Genomic DNA, 25,274 nt, shown 5'->3' with positions numbered 1-25,274 from the left:
CACTGTGCTTGCTTCGGCAGCACATATACTAAAATTGGAACAATACAGAGAAGATTAGCATGGCCCCTGCGCAAGGATGGCACACAAATTCGTGAATCATTCCATATTTTTACCTAAGTGTCCATCGACAGATGAATGGATAAAGATGTGGCACATATATATAATGGAATATTACTCAGCCATAAAAAGAAACAAAATTGAGTAATTTGTAGTGAGGTGAATGGACCTAGAGTCTGTCACACACAGTAAAGTCAGTCAGAAAAACAAATACCATATGCTAACATATATATGGAATCTAAAAAAAAAAATGGTTATGAAGAACCTAGGGGCAGGACAGGAATAAAGATGCAGATGTAGAGAATGGACTTGAGGACATGGGGAGGGGGAAGGGTAAGCTGGGACAAAGTGAGAGAGTGGCATGGACATATATACACTACCAAATGTAAAACAGATAGCTAGTGGGAAGCAGCCGCATAGCACAGGGAGATCAGCTCAGTGCTTTGTGATCACCTAGAGGGGTGGGATAGGGAAAGTGGGAGGGAGACACAAGAGGGAGGAGATATGGGGACATATGTATATGTATAGCTGATTCATTTTGTTATAAAGCAGAAACTAACACACCACTGTAAAGCAATTATACTCCAATAAAGACGTTAAAAAAAAAAAACACATAAGCACTGCCACTGCCTAAACGTGGATACTTAAAAAGGATGTAGCATGAAACAAGGAGCAATCTACATAGAAGATCATTTGGTTCAGAACATATACCATTCTGTTGCATATTTACAGGCAGAAATCCTAATGCTACCATTGCATCACAAATGCATTCTATTAGCCATAGGCAGGAAGAGTAAAAAAAAAGCCACTGTAAATACCAGGAAGACATTTCATAAGTACACATTCTATTAGCCAGGCATCAGATCAGATATTATAAAGTTCCCATGTGGCTGATCCACAAAGGAAGAGGTTAAATAAAAGGGGGGAGAGTCAATTTCTGGCACCAGTTTGGTAATAATAATTTAAACAAAAGAATGCATTAGAATAACCACAAGTCAAATTAACAACTGTCAGAGATCCACAGGAACAGCTTCTAGAAGGCAACATAATATTCCTTTGAGATTAGTTAGTGAAAAGGCTTTACTGAATGATTTTTTGAGACCTCATATGCAATTATCCTTTAAAAATAACTGTTGGGCTTCCCTGGTGGCGCAGTGGTTGAGAGTCCGCCTGCCAATGCAGGGGACACAGGTTCGTGCCCCGGTCCAGGAAGATCCCACATGCCGCAAAGCAGCTGGGGCCATGAGCCATGGCCGCTGAGCCTGCGCGTCCGGAGCCTGTGCTCCACAACGGGAGAGGCCACAGCAGTGAGAGGCCCGCATACCGTGTAAAAACAACAACAACAACAAAACTTTGTTACAATTTTAATAATATAATAACTTAATTGACACATTAAAGCCTTCTTTACTATGTTTTCAAAAATAGCAATATTAAGAATGCCTTATGAGGACTTCCTTGGTGATCCAGTGGAAAAGAATCTGCCTTCCAATGCAGGGGATGCGGGTTCCATCCCTGGCCAGAGAACTAGGATTCCCACATGCCGTGGGGCAACTAAGCCCACGTGCCACAAACTACAGAGCCCACATGCTCTGGAGCCGCGTGTCACCACTAGAGAGAGAAAACCCACACGCTACAACTAGAGAGAAGCCCACGCGCCACAACCAAGGGCCTGCATGCCACAGCTAAGACCCAACACAGCCATAAATAAATAAACGAACGAACAAACAAATAATAAAACTCTGCTCCCTTGGCAAAATTCTAAAAAAACAAAGAATGCCTTATAGGTGTGCTTTCACATTTACTACTTCAATTATGAAATACTTCCTACATGGTTCATTTTCCCAAGGTTTCAGGAAACTCATAATGATAATAGTAACTAACATTTATTGAACACCTACTATTTCCAAGACCCGTGCTAAATGATTTTCCCATTTAATCCCTCCTAAAAATCCTATTTAGGAGGTTTTACTGTCTCATTTTAAACCTCAGAAAGCTCAGAGTAATAAGTGGCAGAGCAAAGATTCAAATCCAGTTGTAAACTCCGATATGTCTTGTGTAAGAATCATTAACTAATATTTATCACAGGTTATTCCATCTCAAACTGGATATTTTGTCACAGTACAGAAATTCATAAATGCATATTTAGGGAATTCTTGTTTGACTTTAGGAAAATAATACTACATTTATTCTACACTACTAAATAAACAACTAACTGGAAAGACTATAAATAACAGTTAAGGACAATATGCTAAGGATAAGCACCACGCATATGGTCAATCATGAAGCACATACAGTTTTGTTTACCATAAGGCCTCCAGTGTTTAACTCAATGCCAGGCACAGTCAACAATAAATATTAATTGACTGAATGAATGAACGTAATAAGAATATTTCCACATACCCCTTTATTGGCCCTAGAAACAAATGTGCCAATTATCCATAATTTTAAAAAATAAGTCTGCATAGCATTTACCCAGTCTATGGTTGTTCTAGTAGCCACTCCCATAAATAAAAACCTTGACTGTTGGGCTTCCCTGGTGGCGCAGTGGTTGAGAGTCCGCCTGCCGATGCAGGGGACACGGGTTCGTGCTCCGGTCCGGGAAGATCCCACATGCCGCGGAGCAGCTAGGCCCGTGAGCCATGGCTGCGCAACGGGAGAGGCCACACACAACAGTGAGAGGCCCGCGTACCGCAAAAAAAAAAAAAAACCCTTGACTGTTAAGCTTAGACCACAACTCTAATACACTGTAAGAAAATCATTCTATCTCTACACATCCAACTGAGGATTCTTTTGCAATTTAACTTTCACAGACTGCTTTTTTTTAACACAGGTGGTGTACCTACCAAAACTTACCCTTCTCCCAAATAATAGAAATAAAAACCTTATTTCCTTTCTTCTTCCTCAGAATTTCATCTAAATCAAACCACCACATAGAAATAACCACTTTCACAGAGCAAGATTTACGTAAATAACAAGTATTAGAAAGAGAGAAAGCAAATATCATTTATGAGATCTTATGCACACTTCATGGAGGAAACACCACGCTGGTAAACCTGGACTGTTTGTTTCCCAGGTTACTGCCTCTCTTGACATTATCTTCTAGCCCTAGCACTGAAATAATCACTGAAGGATCTGAAATTCTACAGCTAAGCACTATGGAATCATCAATTTGTTACTAACTCACAAATTTCTGTGCAGAAATTTAGCGTAAAGACAAAAAAATAAGGCCAAAATAAGGGGTGACAGTTGAGAACCCAGACGGCTCTATTCAAGTTTATGAATGATTTACTCCTAGGGTGGCAGGACTTAATGCAAATGCACGTAGAGGAAACTGTCAGCTGCATTGTGGTTCAACCAATAGAAGCACAGCTCCATCTTGGCTGTGCACTAGACTGCATTACAAACAGACGGATACCATCGCTTCAACTGCAGCCTTTCAGACAAGAGGTAGGTTATACGATCTTTTCATTTAATAATACATGTCCTTATGATACAATATAAATATTTTACCATAAAAACGAAGCAGAAAGCTTTGTTCCTACTAAAGACCCCAAAAAATGTATTCATGTCATTGTTTGGTAGGATTTTATTATGAAAATATGAAGACTATCTTTGCTATTTGATAAGCACCCTTACCATCTGTGCCTTAACAGAAAATCATTACATTTTCTATGAACCTAATCTATATCCAGACCTCAGAGTAAGCCATATGCATGTGATGTTAAGAGGTTACTTGCAAATTTCATTTTCTCCGAGCTATTTCATTTCAGCGGTTTGGTTTGTCTTAACAAAGGATTTTTCTTAAAGAAAAATCTAGACTAAAAGCAAATCCAGGACTAAAGCTTTCTGATTATATGTGCAAATTTAAAGCAGTTATTTATAAGAAAGTTTGCTGTATTTTAAGGAATATGAGAAAATAATTCAAAATTTTATTTGACTTTGAGTGTAGATGCAGAGAATGCCAATAAATTATCACACTGTGATTTTTATATAAAAAGACCATAAAGGTACCATTACGTAGGCTGCATTATACTGTAACCAAAGAGACATTTATAGAGCTTTAGACTTTCATACATTTTCATTAAAATAATTCCCTACAGTCAAATTTTAAAGTCTCTATCACTATAACATACAAATCATGCTATTAAATCAAAACCTTCTTAAGCAGTGTTTCATTTTTTATATGCCACAAAAATATACATTTATCACAGTATTTCTATATAATATTAAAGTTATTCTTAAACCAAACTTAAAATAAATACACAGTAAGTCGTTTTGATAAACTAAATTTTAAAATAAAAATATGCTCTAAGAAGAATTGGTTATGGGAGGAAGGAGGGTACCTTTCAAGGTAATATGATTACTTTCATAGCTAACAGCAATCATTCATGCCTACTAAAAATTATTATTCAACTGCTGACCGAATTTCTAATTCTACAATATTAAAGCATGAAAAAATAATTATTTAGTAAATGCTAGAGTTCCAGGATATTACCTATATATACTGACCTAAGATCCAACTTCTGTCCTTTTCTTTGCTGGTAAATCTATTTTAAATTTTAAAGGTTTATTTTTTCATAATTTTTATTCCTTCTGTTTCTTAACCAGTGTTCTGCTAGCATGAGCAAAGTATCCCTTACAAAGCCCAAAGGTTGCTGTAAGAAGATATTAGATCTCTCCAGGTTCAGTACAATGTGGTTAACTGCCTAGAAAACGTTCCTGTTTGCTATACGAAGTACGGGAGCTCAAAAAAAAAGTCTCAGATCAAATAAAAATAACTTTGTCAAATAAAACAGTTAACTCATAACTCAAATTTCAGGTAAATTGTAGACAAAAACTCCTGCCACCCACATTTTTTAAACATTATAATCAGCCTACATTTTACTGGCAATATATCTATAGTTAGTACAGATGGAGGCTCATTGCTGTTTAGCCAAACTAACTAAAGACATGGCCTAAGCCAGAGAGTTCCAGCGTTGGGTGCGTTGTTCTATATATAAAGGCTATTACGATTAATTGATCATATTTCAAAGTGATATGCTTAAATGCACTAGAGAATTCAATTCAAGGCTTTTTTCCACAAATAGAGCAAAAGCATAATTTTATTCTGATCTGGCAATTCAAGGTTCCAGAACAGTTCCAAGTCCTATCCTTGTAAATATTTCACTAGGGCCTTTTAAAATGGGAGGAAAAATAGATGATGGGAATATATTGGAAAATAATAATAACTAAAAATTATATATGTAAGAGACTGTTCCTACTTTTTACTGTTTGCTCTCACTTTTCGTAAGGCATGTTACGGCATTTGCTTCACATAAATTTACATTTTAATTTCAAAGATAGTCTCAAAATACAAGAAAATCCTAATGATAAATGTCTTTCTATGTATCTAATTATGTCTAATTCATCAAAGCAAGATTTAGATTTTATCCTATACTTAACACACAAAATTATTAGAGCTCTACCGTACTCTGAAAGAATAAACCACATTAAATTTAAGGTAGAAAATGAATCTATATTACAGGGTTTATTTTTTCCAGATATGCCCAGAAGCTAACAAAAAGTGAATGTTTTGAGATGCTCATCAGTTATCAACACACTCACAAATGGCACTGTCATCATTCACAACATAAACCTGATACGTATATATACTCTTTCTGAAAACTGCTTAGATGCTCCTAACAAAACTTACAAGTACCCTTGGAAATGGCACATACTGCTATCCAGTCACTATCGCAAGTATAATTATCATAAGCATATTTGCGTGTGGATAAAGTACAGTCTTACCGAAGTCACAATTTACTAATCCTAATTTTTTAGAAGTAATCCAAACACACTGGATTATTAAAAACCAAAGGCAAGAAGTACTTCTGGGTTTGAATAAATAATACACTCAAATGGTTCAAAAACCAAAGGAATATAACAAGGTACATCTTGACAAGTCTCACACACATCCCGGTCTCCCGACTCTACTCTCCAATCAACCCCACAAATAATCATTGTTATTAATTTCTATATATCCCCAAGATTTTTGTGCAGATACAAGCACTAAAAATATATATTATTTCCCTTTTTCCTCCTGCATTTTGTTTACTTAAAAACATATCCTAGAAATCTTTCCATGTCACTACAGTCACCGCATTCACGCTTAACATCCGACTGTGTGAGTATACTACATTAATTTAACCAGAAGAACAGTTCATTGATGGGTACAAGTTAACTTCAAAGTAAGTGAATTTAGTTGTGTGTCTGTCTGCCTGCCCCCCTTCTTGCCTCCCCTTATCTCTCCCTTCCCATCTCTCCCCCTCCCTCCCTCCCGCTCTATTTTTTAGGAGCAAGGGGACCTGAAAATTTTTTAAGCAGTTCACTTGTACCTCAAAAATAAATAGAATATAAAGTTCCTTAAGCCAACTTTCTAATCATTCTAAAATTTCATTTTGAAACAGTAACTTACATTATTAGTCTTTACAATTTCTCCCCAGTCTTAAGAAGTCACCATAAATTTAAAAAGGCCTACTCATGGGACTTCCCTGGTGGTCCAGTGGTAAAGAATCTGCCTTCCAATGCAGGGGATGTGGGTTTGATCCCTGGTTGGGGAACTAAGATCCCACATGCCGCAGGGCAACTAACCCTGCATGCCACAACTACTGAGCCCGCACATTTCAACAAGAGAAAACCCGAACACCACAACTAGAGAGAAGCCCACGTGCCACAACAAAGACATGACACAGCCAAAAATAAAAATAACAATAAATGAAATAAATATTAAAATAAATAAAAATAAAAAGGCCTGCTCATAATAAATTAAAATACAAAGTAATAAATTCAGTATAATTTCAACCAGGTATGAGTTATAGATTTATACAGCCAATGTCTAGGATAAAAGAAAAAAATTACAAGTTTGATATGTTACAGAGATAAGATTATAGGTGATGCTATTTTTTTAAATAATTATTATTTTTGGCTGCGTTGGGACTTCGTTGCTGCGGGCTTTCTCTAGTTGCGGCGAGTGGGGGCTACTCTTTGTTGCAGTGCGCGGGCTTCTCACTGCAGTGGCTTCTCTTGTTGTGGAGCACGGGCTCTAGGCACACGGGCTTCAGTAGTTGTGGCACGCGGGCTCTAGAGTGCAGGCTCAGTAGTTGTGGCGCACGGGCTTAGTTGCTCCACGGCATGTGGGATCTTCCCGGACCAGGGCTCAAACTCGTGTCACCTGCGTTGGCAGGCGGATTCTTAACCACTGCACCACCAGGGAAGCCCATAGGTGATGCTTTTAATTTTTATTTTAAATTGCTATAATGATATTTTTGATATCAATAATGAAATAGCAGTTTAAATTAATGTTAATTAATAGGGTGGATTAATTTCAGAGGCATAATGTAGAAATTACCTCACTCTACTCTCTCCTCCGTCCCCTACCATTGTTTCCCCTGCAGTCAGTTCTAATGCCAGAGAAATCTTCAAAAGAAATTCCCAAATTTTAAAAAGGAATCAACCTGAAAGGCCTTAACAGAAAGTCTAAGGAATACTTTAATCAGTGCTGAAGAGGGCTAGGTTAGCCAAGGTAAAATTATTAGACAGACCCTCAAGCAATTCTTCCTGTTCTTTACCTACCCACATGAGTCGCACAATCCCCCTTTTCACCAAGGTCCTAATCTTCTTCCTCTTCCTCTCCTCTATTAGCTCTGCTTTTTAAAAAGCACCTGAAACTCATTCACACTGAAGTAAAAATAATTGTAACAATGTTTGTCACCCCTCCCAGGAATATCTGCATTTTAGCAGTGCTAAAAATCCTAAGGGAGTTCCAAAGCTGAACATTTTTCAGGCATTTGTGTGTCTGTGCACATGCATTCATGACACTATCAGCAAGGCTGGATCAAAAAGGACTTAACCTTTGTCTCCGTTTGAGTTAGTTTCTATAGGTTACTTGACTATTTGTGTAAAAGGTGGTTAAGTTCAGAGGCAGCAACAACGCAGAGGTGGAGGGGTAGCCTATCAGGACTCCACACTGCACAACCCCAATTTACACTGTATTCTACCTGAATGGCACCCACCCCACAACAAAACATGACTAGTGCTCCCCAGAGCTGTACAACGCAGCAGCCTGCTTTCTATAAGGGTGTGCTTGGAAGAGAAAAATTCAAAAGATAAAAGAGTAACTTTGAGGGCTTCCCTGGTGGCACAGTGGTTGAGAGTCCGCCTGCCGATGCAGGGGACATGGATTCGTGCCCCGGTCCGGGAGGATCCCACATGCCGTGGAGCGGCTGGACCCATGAGCCATGGCTGCTGAGCCTGAGTGTCCGGAGCCTGTGCTCCGCAATGGGAGAAGCCACAGCAGTGAGAGGCTCACGTACCGCAAAAAAAAAAAAAAAAAAAAAAGAGTAACTTTGAAAGGCTGGGTCTCTTGACATAGTTTGAAATACTGTAATGTAATGGGAAGTTACTCAAATACCTGTGTTCCAGACAATCCATTTTTGTATGTCCCAGGAAAAGAAGCAATTAATTCAATTACTGTCCATTAGTCTCTTGTCCCTCATTTCAAGGTGAAAGGTGACCAAGCACCATAAATGGATTCTTAAATCCAACAGGAAAAAATGAAATTATTAAGCCTTTACTTTTGGCCTCAGATCATCAATTTAACCTTCAAAATATATGAAGGAAAAAAGGAAGAGACCAAGTCCATCCAAAGAAGTGAGATGATCTGCCACGCAAATCAGATTTAAAGAAAAACGAAAAAAAAACCCTTAGAAAATATTAGTTTATTAACCCCAAAGTTTTAAAATTATATTTATAAAGAAAACAGAAATCTAAGGAATTATATTGTTATATTTGGGGGGTTTTAAGTCAGTTTTTGATCATTTTTGGTGTGAAAATGATATAGTGGTTATATTTAAAGACAGAGTCCTCACCTTTTAAGAAATATATACTGAAATATTCCTAGATGAAGTGGCATGATGTCTGGGATTTGCCTCAAAATAATCCATGGAATGGAAGTGGGCAGAGATATAGACTGGCCAAGAATTGATCAATGAAGCTGTGTTATAAGCACATGGGTGTTTATTATACTCATACTTCTGTAGTACCTTGAAATTTTCTATAAATGAAACATACTCTCACACACAAGTTATCTCCAGCAGTTAGAAAAGTATTTGTTGGGACTTCCCTGGTGGTCCAGCAGTTAAGACTCCACGCTCCCAACACAGGGGGCCTGGGTTCAATCCCTGGTCAGGGAACTAGATCCCACATGCCGCAACTAAGAGCCCACATGCCGCAACTAAAAGATCCCGTGTGCCACAACTAAAGATCCCACGTGCCACAATTAAAGATCCCGCGTGCCACAACTAAAGATCCCGTGTACCCAACAAAAATCCCACATGCTACAACTGAGACCCAGCGCAGCCAAATAAATAAATATTTTTTTAAAAAGGATTTGTTACTCAGTAGGTAATCAATAAACATTTGTTTACAAGAATCAAAGTCTATTTACAACTATGTAGCAAAAAAAATCACACAAAATATTTCTTTCATAAAAGCAAGCACACAAACTGACAACAGTCACTGAATTAGGGAAGTGAAACTATGGGGTTTTTTCCTCTCATTTCAAAAAGTTTCTTAGTATATAGAGGTATTTTATAATTTTTTCAAAAAACTTGAGATATTTTGGGGGTTTTTGTTTATTTATTTTTTACTGGGTCAGGTCTTAGATGCAGCACGCGGGATCTTCATTGCAGCATGTGGGCTTCTCTCTAGTTGTGGTGTTCAGGCTTTCTCTCTCTAGTTGGGCATGCAGGCTCCAGAGCACATGGGCTCTCTAGTTGAGGCGCGTGGGCTCGGTAGTTGAGGCACGCAGACTCAGTAGCCCTGCAGCATGAGGGAATCTTAGTTCCCCAACCAGAGACTGAACCTGCGTCCCCTGCATTGGAAGGTGGATTCTTTACCACTGGACCACCAGGGAAGTCCCCTTAAAAAGATATTTTTGAATGATTAAGATAATAAAATCATTTATTATTTTTAATACTATCAAATCTTCAATCTTTACAGTCCCACTTAAGGCCCAACAAGTATCAGGTCAACAAGAGCAAAGCTTAATGCAAGAACAGTGAAACTTTAACTCACTGGCTAATTCTGTGAGATGGAATAATAATTTAATAATATATACCTTTGGGATGCTGCATTTGCCTGTTTTTTTTTTTTAATATTCCTGTCCATAGGTTATTTAGGTATTATGAAACATTTAAGACTATCAAAAAAAAATCCTAAGATTAAGGTCTCTTCATAGGCAACTTTAATCTAAAACTGTTTTATCTTTATTCTGAAAACTGTCATTATTTGGCTTTTCTTTCTCTACTGTTTTTCACTCAGCCATTATTTCCTGATTCAGATCACCTGTCCTGGAAGTTTAAAGGAGTGGAAATAGACAGAAATACACTGAACCAAGAAGGTGAGAAGGATCCACAAGGGTAATGGAAAAAGCTCTTCTGCAGACAGTTTGAAGAACACAACTTTAAAACGCTAAGTTTTTTTTGTAGATAACAGCTCTCTGACCAGTGCTTTAATCAAATTTTAAACCAATTCAGCTGCCTTTTTTCTCCCTCCATTAGCAGTTAATTTCTGTATATGAAGCTTGATCATAAATATTTGTCTAACAAATGATATACATTAAAAAATACATAGTATGGGGGCTTCCCTGGTGTCGCAGTGGTTGAGAGTCCGCCTGCCGATGCAGGGGACACGGGTTCGTGCCCCGGTCCGGGAAGATCCCACATGCCGCAGAGCGGCTGCGCCCATGAGCCATGGCCACTGAGCCTGCGCGTCCAGAGCCTGTGCTCTGCAACGGGAGAGGCCACAACAGTGAGAGGCCCACGTACCGCAAAAAAATAAAAATAAAAAAATAAATTTTAAAATACATAGTATCGTTTACATAGTACACTGCATAGATATCGAAAAAATTTCAAGAATACCATTCAGACATTAATTCTGACAGAAAATAAGGAATACTCATGCAGCCTATATAAATTTACTAACAAATCTTAGAAACTGACACTTGAATTGACCAATCTGTAGAGTTTGGTTACATATATTCATTTTCTACCTTTCTACAGATTCAAACGAGCTATATAAGAAGTGGAATCTCTAAGAATGGCCTCCCAGAGCTCAAGCCTCTGGAATGAAACAACTACATCTGTTTATCAGTACCTTGGTTTTCAAGTTCAAAAAATTTACCCCTTCCATGATAACTGGAACACTGCCTGCTTTGTCATTCTGCTTTTATTTATATTTACAGTGGTATCTTTAGTGGTGCTGGCTTTCCTTTATGAAGCGCTTGACTGCTGCTGCTGTGTAAAAAACAAAACTGTGAAAGACTTGAAAAATGAACCGAACCCTCTTAGAAGTATGATGGACAACATCAGAAAACGTGAAACTGAAGTGGTCTAGTACTCTACATAAGATGAACAAAAGCTCTGAAAACAGCCGTCAATTACTGAGAAAAAAAGAAAAATTTCTGAGGTCAACCGTTATTACAAAACCGACTACGAATAATTAAAAGATTTCTACTAGAAGGGAAAAACAAGTTAAATATGCACTTTTTGTGTGTGTATCGATTTCATTAAATATACTGTAAAACTTTCACAAATGTGAATAATTTACCAATCTGTTTAAAATAACACTTCAAAAACTAGTTAAAAGATTCCTAGAACTCAATACTAGGCATTAAAAAGTAAACTGGAAACCAAAAGAAAGGCTAATGATCCCAAAATAACATACCTAAACAAAGCATGTGAACTAAAAAAACAGAGTACTATCCTTCATATATTTTGGTAATTAAAATGCTACTTAAAATACTCATCTAAATCTATAGTAAAATATTCCCACTTATACGTAAGTCCCTACTTACTAAGAAGCAATACTTTCTACTTTATTGAAGACAACTAAAATATTTTTAAAGATTTAAGTTTTATGTAGGATTAGTGTGAAAAAAAAAGAAAAGACTCAAAATACTCAGCAAGGTCACAAGGACACTTGCATAAACTTTTCATAAAATTGACTTACTGTTTAGTAAGAAATACATGGTCTAAGATGAGCTGTTTTCAAACTAAAACTTTCTAGCATACCCCCCTAAATTGCATTTCTTGAGCTTGTTCTTTCATTATGTCTCTCGCATTCACACTCCCAAGGACTAAGACACCCAATGCAAAAAGACTGCCAGGTAACTCCCTGACAGTTCAGTAGTTAGGACTGGACGATTTCACTGCCGGGACCTGGGTTCAATCCCTGGCCCGGGAATTAAGATCCCGAAAGCCGCGCAGTGTGGCCAAAAAAAAAAAAAAGACTGCCAAAAAAGTCAAGAGCAAGTCAAAAGCTAGGACCACTTAACACCTGTTAAGAAATATGGCAATCTTATTTCTTGGAATGCCAAAGGCTGTACAGTATTATATTTTATAACCCTGACACTATTTTGCTGCTACCCATGAGCAAACCAAAATATGCTTTTAACCACTACACTATAACTGCCCTTAGACCAGAAATGTCACTCCTGGAAACTTATTCTGAGAAATTACTTCAAAAGAAAAAACTGAAGATACAAAGATGTTTACAATAGCATTACTCAAAATAACAAAATAATTGGAAGTAACGGCACTTAACTAAATGTGTCTCATCAACATTAAGAAGCAACTGAAAATTATGGCAAAACAGAAAATACTTGATATGGGAAGTGAAAAATAAGTATCTGTCATTTTCAACTTAAAGAGCCCTACATGCCAGTCTGAAATCACTTTTCCACACAATGTTTTTATATTTTTTTCTAACATTAGAAAAAAATAACATAACCAACTTTCAAAGGACTTGTGGAACTTAGGTATACAAAATATTCTGGTAACCAAGAGCTACAATGAGCACTTGTTAAAACCACATTTTCATAAATGGAAAACTTTGGGGTCCTTGCCATAGATGGGAAGCATACAGGTCCTTTGATAACTAGATTTTTTGATAACATACACTACCTTTTCCCTACCCTACCCTGTAATCTATTTAGCCATTTAACAAATAGGTACTGAGCGCTTCCATGTGTGAGGGATTAGGTTACAATGGCAAACAAGTAATCATGCAATTACAGTGGCACACAATAGCTTTGTCAGAAACAGGGAGTGCTCTGGGAATTCAAAGACCAAGCAATAAACACAAATTGGAAAATGGGAATGACTTTAAAGCTGAAACCTAGAAGAGGAATAGGAGTTAACCAAAGGAAAGAGGGAAGGAGGTAAGAAAGAACGTTCCAGGAAGACGAAATAATATGAGCAAAGGCCAGGAGGCAAGAGAGTGAAGCATGTTAGAGTAGCAACAAGCCAGTATCATTAGGACAGAGTACAAGGAGAAAAATGAGATACAGGCACAATAGATAAGGGGGACAAGATCAAGTACAGCATGTAGGCTGCAGGAAAAGGTGGGCTTTGTCTGAAAAGCAATGATCAGCCTTAAGCAGAGAATGACATCATCAGATTCATGATTAGAAAAATCACTGACTTGTACAGTGAGAATGGCCAGTAGGGAAGCTAAACCAGGACACCTGACAAGCAGCTGACTGGGCAATCCAATGGTAGTGCCCCGAGCTAGGGTGGTATGGTAGTCTTCAGTGTTTACACCCAGTATTTCCAGCTCCCCTCTTTCTGAGCACATGGAACTGGCTGGGTAGAGCCCTGTGACTAGCTCTGGCTAATGAGCTGTGAGAGGAATTGATGTGTATCACCTCCAGGCCACAGCATTTAACTGCCAGGCAAGATCTTCCAGAGTTCTCTTTCCCTCGGGCATTGAAACAAAACCAACAACATTTGAAATATCAGCTACTCTATCAGCTTGGGTCCTTGAGTGACTGTACTGAGCTAAGACCCCTGCCAACACATGATAAACATGTGGTATGAAAGAGAAACAAACCTTTGTTGTTTTAAGCCACTGAGATTTTGGAGCAAAGATATTCTTAAGCAGATCAAAGAGACCAGGTCTAAGAGCAGGTCTCTGCTAATGTTTAAAACAATTTGTAAAATTTTATTATGAATTCATGTAAATTTCATTGTAATGAGAGATAATCGAACCTAATGCACGTGCTAACAAGAATGATAAACCTCCTTTGGTAGAAAGACTGGCTCTGCTTTAACATCAGTACAACAGCTTGAAGAACATCTAACAAGATGACATCAATAAAGATTACACTGGGGCTTCCCTGGTGGCGCAGTGGTTAAGAATCTGCCTGCCAATGCAGGGGACACGGGTTCGAGCCCTGGTCCAGGAAGATCCCACATGCCATGGAGCAACTAAACCTGTGCACCACAACTACTGAGCCTGCGCTCTAGAGCCCACGAGCCACAATTACTGAAGCCCGCACGCCTAGAGCTTGTGCTCCGCAACAAGAGAAGCCACCGCAATGAGAAGCTCGCACACCGTAACGAAGAATGGCAAGCCCGTGCACAGCAACTAAGACCCAGTGCAGCCAAAAATAATAAAATAAATAAATTTATAAAAAAAAAGATTTCACTGCTACACTTTGAAGGAGGTAAATAATTTCTGTTGTGAGTTAAGTTGCACTGACCTAGCTGTCTAAAAGATAATAGCCTAAGAGTAAACTAAACCCAAAATAAGCAGAAGGAAGGAAATAATAAATGCTGAAGTGGAAATAAATGAAATTTTTAAAAACCAGAAAAACAGATAAATCAGTGAAACAAAGAGTTGTTTTTTTTAAAAGATCAACAAAATTGACAAACCTTTAAACTGGACTAACCAGAAAGCAAAACAAAAACAAATAAACAAACAAAAAATTCCTAAGATCAGAAATGAAAGAAGGGAGGGATATCACTATTGACGTTATAGAAATCAAAAGCGAATACCCTAAAAAACTTTGGACAATGTAGATTATGACATGGACAAACCCCTAAAAAGACAAACTACCAAATTAACTCAAGAAGAAATAGAAAATCTGAATAGATCTGTAAGAAGAAATTTCAACCAAGAGCATCCCACAAAGGAAAGCTCAGGCCCAAATGGCTTCCCTAGTGAATTCTATCAAATATTTAAGGAGAAATTTATATCAAACCTTCACAAACTTTTCCAGAAAACAGAGGAAAAGGAAATACTTCGCAAATCGTTTGAGGCCAGAAATACCCCAATAAGCACAAGAGAAGAAAACTACAGACCATATTCCTCACGAGTACAGATACAAAAATTCTGTACAAAGTATTACAGAAGTAGATTATTCAGCAAAGTGAACCCCACAACAAGTAAAAAGGATTACACACCATGACCAAATAGGATTTATTCCAAGAATATAAGGTTGGTTTAACATCTGAAAACAGATTAATGTAATATACAATATTAATAAAAAATAAAAACAAACATGATTACCTCAATAGATGCAGAAAAAGCATTTAACAACATCCACTACCCATTTATATTAAAAGCTCTCAACAAACTAAAAATAGAGGGGAACTCCTGATAAAGGGCACCTACAAAAACCCTGCAGCTAACACACATAATAGTCAAAGACTGAATGCTTTCCCTCTAAGATAGGAACAAGCGGCAGATATTCACACTCACTACTTCTATTACTAGCCAATATTAACAGTCAAGAAAAAGAAAGAAAAGGCATTCATATTGGCAAGGTGAAGTAAAACTGTTCTTATTCGCAGATGACAAAATCTTACATATAGATAATCCTAAAAAATCCACACAAAAAACTAGAAATAATGAGTTCAGCAAGGTTGCAGAGTTTGAGATCAGTGTACAAAAATCTACTGTTTCCATATACTAGCAATTAACAAACCAAATATCAAATTAAGAAAACAATTTCATTCACAATATCAAAAAGAATAAAATATTTAGAATTTAACAAAGCAAGACATACATTAAAAACTACATAACATTGCTGAAAGAAATTAGAAACCTAAAACAACGGAAAGAGAGCCATGTTAATTGACTGAAAGACTTAATATTGTTAAGATAGCAATTCTCAATGCAATCCCTATCAAAATCACAGCTGGCTCTTTTACAGATGAGACCTGACAAGATGATCCTAAAATTTATATGGAAATGCAAAGGCTCCAGGAAAAACCAAAACAACTTTGAAAAAAAGAAAAAACTGAAGGACTTACTTCCACACTTCCCAATTTCAAAATGTCACTAGAATGCTACAGCAATCAAGAGAATATCATACTGGCATAAGAACAGAAATATGAGTCAACGGAACCTAATTTAGATTCCAGAAAAAACTCTCATTTGTAGTCAACTGATATTCAACAATGATGCCAATGCAAGTCAATGGGAAAAAGAAAGTTTTTTCAAGAAATGGTGCAGGGATAACCGAATAACCACACACAAGAAGATGAATTTACACCCTTATGTTAATCCCTACATAAAAAAATCAACTCAAACATATCACAGACCTAAATCTAAGAGCTAAAACTATAAAACTCTTAGAAGAAAACACAGGAGGAATTTTTTATGACCTTGGGTTAGGCAAAGATTCCTTAAATATGACACCAAGAACACTTGTGATATTGGATCAAGAAACTGTACCCAGAATATATAAAGAACTCTTACAAATCAGTAGGAAGAAGACAACCCAATTTTTTCAAATGGGCAAAAAATTCTGAATAGACATTTCACCAAAAGACACATGATCAATAACACATGAAATGATGTTCAACATAATTAGTCATTAGGGTACTGCACATTAAAACCACAATAATACCACCTCACACCCACCAGAATGGCTACAATCAAAATGACACGGAATAACAAGTGTTGGCAAGAATAAGAAAAAAAAAATGGAACCCACACACATTGATGGTGAAAATGTAAAACGGTAGAGCCATTTTGGTAGTTTCTTAAAAAATTAAACATAAATTTACCACATGACCAAGAAATTCCACTCTTAAGTGGAATTCTATCCAAGAGGAAAAAAATACACATCCATACAAAGACTTGTATGTGAATGTTCCCAGCAGCACTATTCTTAATAGCCAAAAAGTGGAAATAATCCAAATGTCCATTAACTGGTGAACAGATAAACAAACTGTGGTATATATCATACAATGGAATACTCTTTAGCAATAAAATGGAATGAAATACTGATACATACTACAACATGGATAAATCCTGGACAAAATGTCAGCAAACTGAATCCCACAACAAAGGATTACACACCATGACCAAGTAGGATTTATTCCAAGAATGCAAGGTTGGTTTAACATCTGAAAATCCGTTAATGTAATATACCATATTAACAAAGAAGAAGAAGAACATTATCATCTCAACAGATGCCAGGTAAAAGAAGCCACATACTGAAGAACACATATTGTGCAATTCCATTTATATGAAATGTCCAGAAAAGGCAAATATATAGAGAAAGAAGTAGATTACTAATTATCAGAGGCTGAGGGGGGAACAAAAATTCAATTGTAGTAATAGTTGTTGCACAACTCTGTAAACTTACTAAAAATCTTTGAATTATACCCTTAAAACGAGTGAATGGTACAGTATATAGATTAAACCTCAGTGAAGTGTGTTTTCTTCTTAAAGATAATAACCTAAATTCTAACTACAAAACAACTATTAACATCTAAAGAGCAAAAAATTCTCATCATCCCATCCCTTACACTTAACAAAGTACCTAACAAACAATACGAATGATGAACTGAAAAATGAACTAAATGGTTTCCCAAAAAATAAAAGCTGAACAGTCCTAAAGAATCAGGCTTCCCTGGTGGCGCAGTGGTTGAGAGTCCGCCTGCCGATGCAGGGGACATGGGTTCGTGCCCCGGTCCGGGAAGATCCCACATGCCGCGGAGCGGCTGGGCCCGTGAGCCATGGCCGCTGAGCCTGCGCGTCCGGAGCCTGTGCTCCGCAACGGGAGAGGCCACAACAGTGAGAGGCCCGCATACCGCAAAAAAAAAAAAAAAAAAAAAAAAAAAAAAAAAAAAAGAGTCAATTCTACTAACCAGAATTTTGTTTAGAGCCTGATGATCCTCCATGTTCTAGCTTCGCTTTCTTCTTCTTTGATGATGATGAAGATGACTCAGAAGATACAGAACGTTTTTCTACTATAGGAGTGGAAAGAGCTCGTTTTTTGAACAGCTCCCGTTCTCTCAAGAGACTTGGATCCATAATGCTGCAAAGATAAAAATAAGTTTCTTTAATACAGATTCCAGCCACTCAAATCTATGTGCCAAATCCACAGGTCTCAACAAGAGTTATTTCCCAAACAGAACTACCTTTTATTACTAGTTCTCTAGCACTTGTATTTATTCACTTACTCATTCACTCAAAAAATTCTTTAATTAGTGCCTGTTGTATGCCAAGCACTGTGTTAGGCACTAGTAAAGAAAAATAGGATTATTCTCTAAAGCTCTAGAACTACACTGTCCAATACAACAAACAGCCACTGGCAGAAGTGCTGAGAGAGCGCCTGAAATGGGGCTAGAGTTGAGATGTACTCTAAGTGTAAAATACACCCGCATTTAAAAGACTCAATACAACGAAAAGAACTTTTAAATTACTGAAATATTTTAGACTGATTACGCTAATGTGATAATAGTTTGGATATACTGGGTTAAGTAAAATATTAAATTAATTTCCCTTATTTTTTCTTTTTTAAATTATGGCTACTAGAAAATTTTAAATTACATGTGTGGCTCACACTTGCAGCTCACACTGTATTCCTATTGGACAATGCTGCTTTAGGTAAACAACAGCAGGACTACTGGGTGGAAATTAGGAGACAAATTTAGGCTCATTGCAAAAAAATGAGAACCATCAGAATTGCTTATAAATTAAAAGGTATATTTTAAAACTGGTGGACTCTCATAAGTAGTGAAGAGGCTGGATTCATATGTTAGAAATAGCTACAGAAATTCCTGATTTGGAAGGAGGTGGGACTAGACTTCTTTGGGTTTTTTCCCAGTTTTAAAACTCTACAATTCTGGGCTTCCCTGGTGGCGCGGTGGTTGAGAGTCCACCTGCCGATGCAGGGGACACGGGTTCGTGCCCCGATCCGGGAGGATCCCACATGCCGCAGAGCGGCTTAGGCCCGTGAGCCATGGCCGCTGAGCCTGCGGTCCGGAGCCTGTGCTCCGCGACGAGAGAGGCCGCAGCGGTGAGAGGCCCGCATCCCGGGAAAAAAAAAAAAAAAACAACAACTCTACAATTCTAAGCAACTTCAGTACAACCAGGGAAGCCACAGGTCATTCAACAAGTACTTTAAAACATTCCTCTCTTGTCTGAACTCTCCCTAGAACCCCATGGAGAGTCTCAGAAGTACACAAGCTGACTACAAAAATGATTTCTATACTACTAAGACTAGTGTTCGTAAGTTGGGAAACAAAGTCCCAGAGGAAAAAGACTCTTATACTTTGAAAGCCTTCAAGCATGGGGTAGCTCAAATATTTAAGTGAATAATGAACAGAAGAACATCTTTAAATTGCTCTAGCCTCATTGTTAATGGCTTTACAATCCCTTATTAAATGTCTTCTGTTTGGGCTTCCCTGGTGGCGCAGTGGTTAAGAATCCGCCTGCCAATGCAGGGGACTCGAGTTCAAGCCCTGGTCCGGGAAGATCCCACATGCCACAGAGCAACTAAGCCCGAGCACCACAACTACTGAGCCTGTGCTCCAGAGCCCGCGAGCCACAACTACCAAAGCCCGCGCACCTAGAGCCCATTCTCCACAACAAGAGAAGCCACCGCAATGAGAAGCCCACGCACCGCAACAAAGAGCAGCCCCCGCTCAAGGCAACTAGAGAAATCCCACTGACAGCAACAAAGACCCAACACAGCCAAAAATAAATAAAATTTTAAAAAATAAATTAATTTTAAAAAACCAATATATTAAAAAAATTTCTTCTGTTTGTGAGGCACTGTACTACAACCTATGAAAAGTTCTGGAAGATAAATCCTTGCCTTCAATAAGCTTACATTTGAGAACATGAAAGCACTGAGCACCTCGGTTAAAAAGCAATGAATAGGGACTTCTGTGGTGGCACAGTGGTGAAGAATCCGCCTGCCAATCCAGGGGACACAGGTTCGATCCCTGGTCCAGGAAGATCCCACATGCCACGGAGCAACTGAGCCTGTGCACCACGACTACTGAAGCCCGCGCCCCTAGAGCCCGTGAGCCACAACAGGAGAAGCCACCGCAATGAGAAGCCCGCAAACCACAACGAAGAGTAACCCCCTCGCTGCAACTAGAGAAAAGCCCACGCGCAGCAACGAAAGACCCAATTAAGCCAAAAATAAATAAATTAAATAAATAAAACATGACTTAGCATGCTAGAAGTTAAAAATATAAGCATTGAATAATTACTCCACCATTAAAAAGAATGAAATAATGCCATTTGCAGCAACACGGATGGACCTAGAGATCATCATACTAAGCGAAGTCAGAAAGAGAAACACCAATACCATATGCTATCACTTGTATGTGGCATCTAAAATATGACACAAATGAACATATCTACGAAACAAAAACAGACTCACAAATATAAAGAACAGATTTGTGGTTGCCAAGCAGGGGGGTGGCAGGGAGGGGTAAGGACTGGGAGTTTGGGTTAGCAGATGCAAACTATTATACGTAGGACGCATAAACAAGGTCCCAGTGTAAAGTACAAGGAACAATATTCAATATCCTGAGATAAACCATAATGGAAAAGAATATGAAGAATATATATGTATAACTGAGTCACTCTGCCGGACAGCAGAAATTAAACACAACATCGTAAGCCAACTATGCTTCAATAAAATTTAAAATATATACATATATAAAAGCATTGATAAGAAATAATCAGAGTAAACTTCAGCTAAGGAACGAAAAAAGAATCACCAGCACGGGACCTCGAATCTAAGACCTGCCTTCTTCCCTCAGTTCTAATCCCTAATAGCAACATGACCTGGGCAATCCACTAGACCTCCCTAAATCCAATTTTATCATAAGTAAAATAAGGGTACTACCAATGCTGTCTACATCTAGCCCAACTGTAAGAATAAACTGAGAAAATGTTTGTGAAAATGATTTTCTAAATAGTAAAGCTATAAAATATATGTTATTTCAGTACTATTATTTCGAGCTGGATCTGAAAAGAAGTAACCGAATGATTACACTGGGGTGAGGAAGGCAGGAGGCAGTCTTGGGGAGGAAAAGTGTCAGAAGAAGAAAGGAGAATTCCCCAGTGATAAGGGGAGGGCAACAAGCCTAAAACAGGAAACATCTGTTATCTGTTGATTTCACCTTGTAAAGACAGATAACTAACCCCGTCTGTTATAACCATGATTTTAACACAGATTTAAACAAAAGCCTTACAGTTTACAAAAACCTGATGTTTACAGCATTTGATCCTCACAACTCTACGAGGTAACTGGTACTTCGCGTTATTTCTATTTTAATACGTGAAATCTGAAGTGAAGAGGCATCGTTAAGGTTACACAGCTGAAAGTACCTGAGCCAGGACACGAATATCCTGACTCCTAAATCAGGTGCCCCTCACTCCAGACCTGAAATACTGGTAAAGGCCTCCCAAGCAAAGGCGACCTGTGTGGTTATGAGTCAAGTTCAAAGGCACGTAGAACAGGTTTAAGGTCTTTCACCATCACATGCTCCGCCTAACTTTTCCTCACAAGACTACGCAGTACCTGTAGAGTTTTACATGTACTGACCTGTGTTGTAGACAGGACACGTCATCCTGCCCATCTGACATTAACAAAAAACAAACCACAACTCAGAGAGTCCATGTGTTCCCCCAATAAGAAACCAAAAATTAAAAGAAAATCTTCTGGCTCCAAAGCCCACATTCTTTCCACTTTATCATTTGACTTCTTCCAACCTTTCTGCTCTTTCCTCTCTCGCCTCTTTCCCGCCTGCGCCTCGCAGGTGCCAACACTGCTATGAATAGCCGGCGAGCTGAGAATAGACACTTGCTCACCTCTTAAATGACAGAAACGTAGAGGTGGACGGAAAAGTGGTTAGCGCAGCTATTTGTTTCGGGAAATGTCTTTAGGCTTTGCAGGAAACAACCATTATAACTCAAGCTTAGGAATCATTCCAAAGTAGGTCTCCAAAAGGCAGCTCTAAACAGGCCAGGAAGAAGCACCTACATCCCAGCCTTTGGGTGGCTGGGCACCGTTTCCCCAAACTCCACACACCTGGTTCCTACAGCAGCTGCTAATGCAAGCTGGGGGGCCAAAAAGAGGCACAAATCAGCTCTCCGATGTGAATGTCCCCTCTTTCTAACCCAAAACTTTGCTCAATGAACCTCCGGCCTAAAAGACGATGCTCCCGAGAAGCTGTTAGCGGGTTTCAGCGTTTCGCGCCGGGAACGGCGGCCCCAGCCTCCCGCGGGGTGGGAGGCCCGCTCGCCCCCGGGCGGAGGCGGCCCGGAGGAACAACAGGCCCGGGCTCCGCGCCCCTCACCCCGCTGCTGCAGCCCCTACCTGAGCCAGGAGGGCCGCCCCACGAACCCGGCCGCCGCCTCCTGCTCGTCGTCAGCGCCCCCGCTCGCCCGCACGCACGCCCAGCGCTACCCCGCCAGGTCGGGGGTCTCCGCACTGGCGGCGGCGGCGGCGTCTCAGGCGGCTACTCGGCCACGGGCTCCGCCCGCCACTTCCTGATCCGCGGGTTCGGAGCTCAGTCCCGGCAGCCACCGCGGCCCCTCGGCCGCCGAGAACGCGCATGCGTCCTCATGTACCCCGCCCGGGGAGGGGAATCCAGAGCTGGGGCGTCCCTGGTCTCCATGACAACGGGAGGGTGGTTGGGAGCGGGGCTTAAGTGGGAGTTAAGTAGCCGCAGCTGAGAGGGAAGAAATCTTTCCCTCACAGAAATACAACTGTAAAGCTACTAAATCCTCCTGCAGCGTGCTCTGGGATCTGTTTAACCCAAATGGCGACGAGATCTTTCAAGTTACTGTCTATCAGATGTTCTGTGACTTTACATCAAATGTCAGTCACCATCACCTAAACTTCGAAGAACATTGTTCCAGCTCTCTCTTTTTCAACTGAGGAAACAAGAGGCCCAGTGAAACTAAATAACTTGCTCGGGACAGCACAGCTAGCAAAGGCAAATCCTGACGTGAAGTTCAGTTTCTGAACTCCCAACCGCCCCCCCTGTAAACTCTCTTGGAAAAGGATTTCGGATTCAGAAGCTGCATAAGGGGTAGAAATAAGGCGACGGAAAAGATAATTGGCCTTGCCCACGACCTGCAACGTATTGGAGCGTGTCAAATTTCGTGTGGCCGGCCTTTCCTCACTCCAACTTGAAGCTGCGCATAGCCAGTGCTTAACTATTCTACAGCTGTCGTTTACCTAGTGCTGGTTACTCCTCAAGTTACTTAACCTGCGTTTCGGTTTTCAGGTCTGGGAAATGGGAATAATAATTGTACTACCACAATACGTTACTTTCATTGGACTGTTGTGAAGATTGTATGAGATAATACGTAAATATTTACTCAAAATTTGGAAATAAAGCCAAAAGACGATTGTGTGTCGTTTTAAAATTGATTTCTTTCTACAGGATTTTGTAATAAACTCACTTGATGTTCATCTGACACCCTCAGGAAAGGTAGCTTCATTTGTATAACAGTTTATGAGGACTCAGAGGTTTTATAACCCAGGAGAATCAGAGATTAACTGGTAAAAAACTGATGAGGTGTAATGAGAAGCAGGTGTCCACTGCAAAAAAAAAAAAATCCCAAAGCTTAAAATTGCATTGTCCTGAGAAACATGAGCCAGTTTTGTATCAATTTAGTTTTATCTTATCCTTTCCCCAATGATTTTATAAATCCCAATTTACCATATCCTTGTGGAATCAGTTCTACCGTTCTGTTAGCTTCTTTATTAATGAATGAGAGACTTTATATACAAATGGACAATGGCTAGACCATATATGATAAGAAAACTCTGGCCCACTTAAAAAACCAAGCCACAACCTTTGCAGCAATTAGCTCAGAATGGTCAGGATTTACTCAAAGGCTGCCAACTTCCTTATTTCAGACACCCCTCCCCCAGCTTCCCCTGCCAACAAACTTTAATCAGAACATACCAGAAGCATCCCCCCTCCTTTTTTGCACTATAACACTTCCCCTCTCTGTGATTGCCTTTGAGTCTCTGCCAAAGAGATGGTGGCTGAATCTCTTGCTACATAGCTAGGGATGCAGTCTCTGTTCTCACGTGAGTGGTCTTCATTTATTTCCACTGTGTTTAATAAAACTTCCACACATGCTCGTTACCTAGTCACTTGAAACTTAGGAGTTTAACAATTAGCGACTCATGCTTTTACAGAAGTAGATCTACCACACAGAGAGCACACAATGAACTGTTAAAAGATAAACTAAGGTACATTAAAATTTAGAAGCGTTTAAGCAAATAGCAATTCAAATCAGCCACAAACAAACAAAAATGGTTAGGAACACTCCACTGACAGCAGCTAGGGGAAAGGTTTTTACAGAGAAGAGGAGGAAGCAAATAAAAGAAAGTATTGGTTGGCTACAGCTCTAAAGCAGTTGCCTTAGTCGGAAATCCTGGTTGGCTGTTTGTGATTAGTTGTTCTTAAATTTTGTTTTCTCGGATTCCAGTGACTCCAGCTTAGGTTGTGGTTTCACGTGTAGACTTACCAAGGCTCTGGAGCCACCTTAGTCTATGGCCTCCTTGTTTAATTACTTGGACAAAATGCTCACAAGTATTCCTTTATTTCAATGTCCTGTCTCATTTCAGCCAGTTGGAACAGCTATAGGACACTTAACTGCCTTCTAATGCCAGTATTAGAATATGTTATTTATAATCCAAACCCTCAAATGTCAACCGCCCCCACCTTTACCCCAATATTAGCCATTATTATCATTGCCCAACTTGACACCCTCCCCTACACACCCCGGCAAACCATTAAAATATATACATGATCAATGTCATCAAGCAGTGGCATCACTCCTCTTTATACATCCTGTTGCCTGTGACTAGGTCATTGCACTGAAAGCGATGACTGCACTCATTCAAAATACTTTGGTGTGACTTCCTGCACTCTGAAGGTACTCAAGTGAAGAGAAAAATGTGCTCCCTATATGGCCCATAATTAGGCCATTTTTGTGTCAAATGTACTTATACATGGACACCACACTACACATGAACTAAAAAAGGATTCTGTTTTGTCTGCTGGTAATGTTGACTACATGATGATTTGCATGATAACCGCATGGCC

General features: G+C 39.2%; 2 protein-coding genes and 1 non-coding gene across 3 annotated transcripts in view; 2 read left to right on the top strand and 1 right to left on the bottom strand.

Annotated features, from left to right (window-relative positions):
• Nucleotides 1-18,207, bottom strand: part of GTF2E2 (general transcription factor IIE subunit 2) — a 63,531-nt gene extending 45,324 nt beyond the window's left edge. The window contains exon 1 of the mRNA XM_065899969.1: nt 18,042-18,207. Within this exon, the coding sequence (XP_065756041.1) occupies nt 18,042-18,207 (166 nt within the window). The remainder of the gene's footprint in view (nt 1-18,041) is intronic.
• LOC136141938 (U6 spliceosomal RNA) lies at nt 5-111 on the top strand. The gene has a single exon (XR_010657797.1). It is a non-coding gene; the product is annotated as a U6 spliceosomal RNA (small nuclear RNA).
• SMIM18 (small integral membrane protein 18) lies at nt 11,194-11,490 on the top strand. Its single transcript, XM_065900062.1, has one exon. It carries the CDS (start codon nt 11,194-11,196, stop codon nt 11,488-11,490), a length of 297 nt encoding a protein of 98 aa, XP_065756134.1.
• Nucleotides 18,208-25,274: the final 7,067 nt, after the last annotated feature.

This window comes from Phocoena phocoena, chromosome 21 (genome assembly GCF_963924675.1).
Source record: "Phocoena phocoena chromosome 21, mPhoPho1.1, whole genome shotgun sequence".
Taxonomy (NCBI): domain Eukaryota; kingdom Metazoa; phylum Chordata; class Mammalia; order Artiodactyla; family Phocoenidae; genus Phocoena; species Phocoena phocoena.
This window is presented reverse-complemented; position numbering and strand designations above follow the sequence as displayed.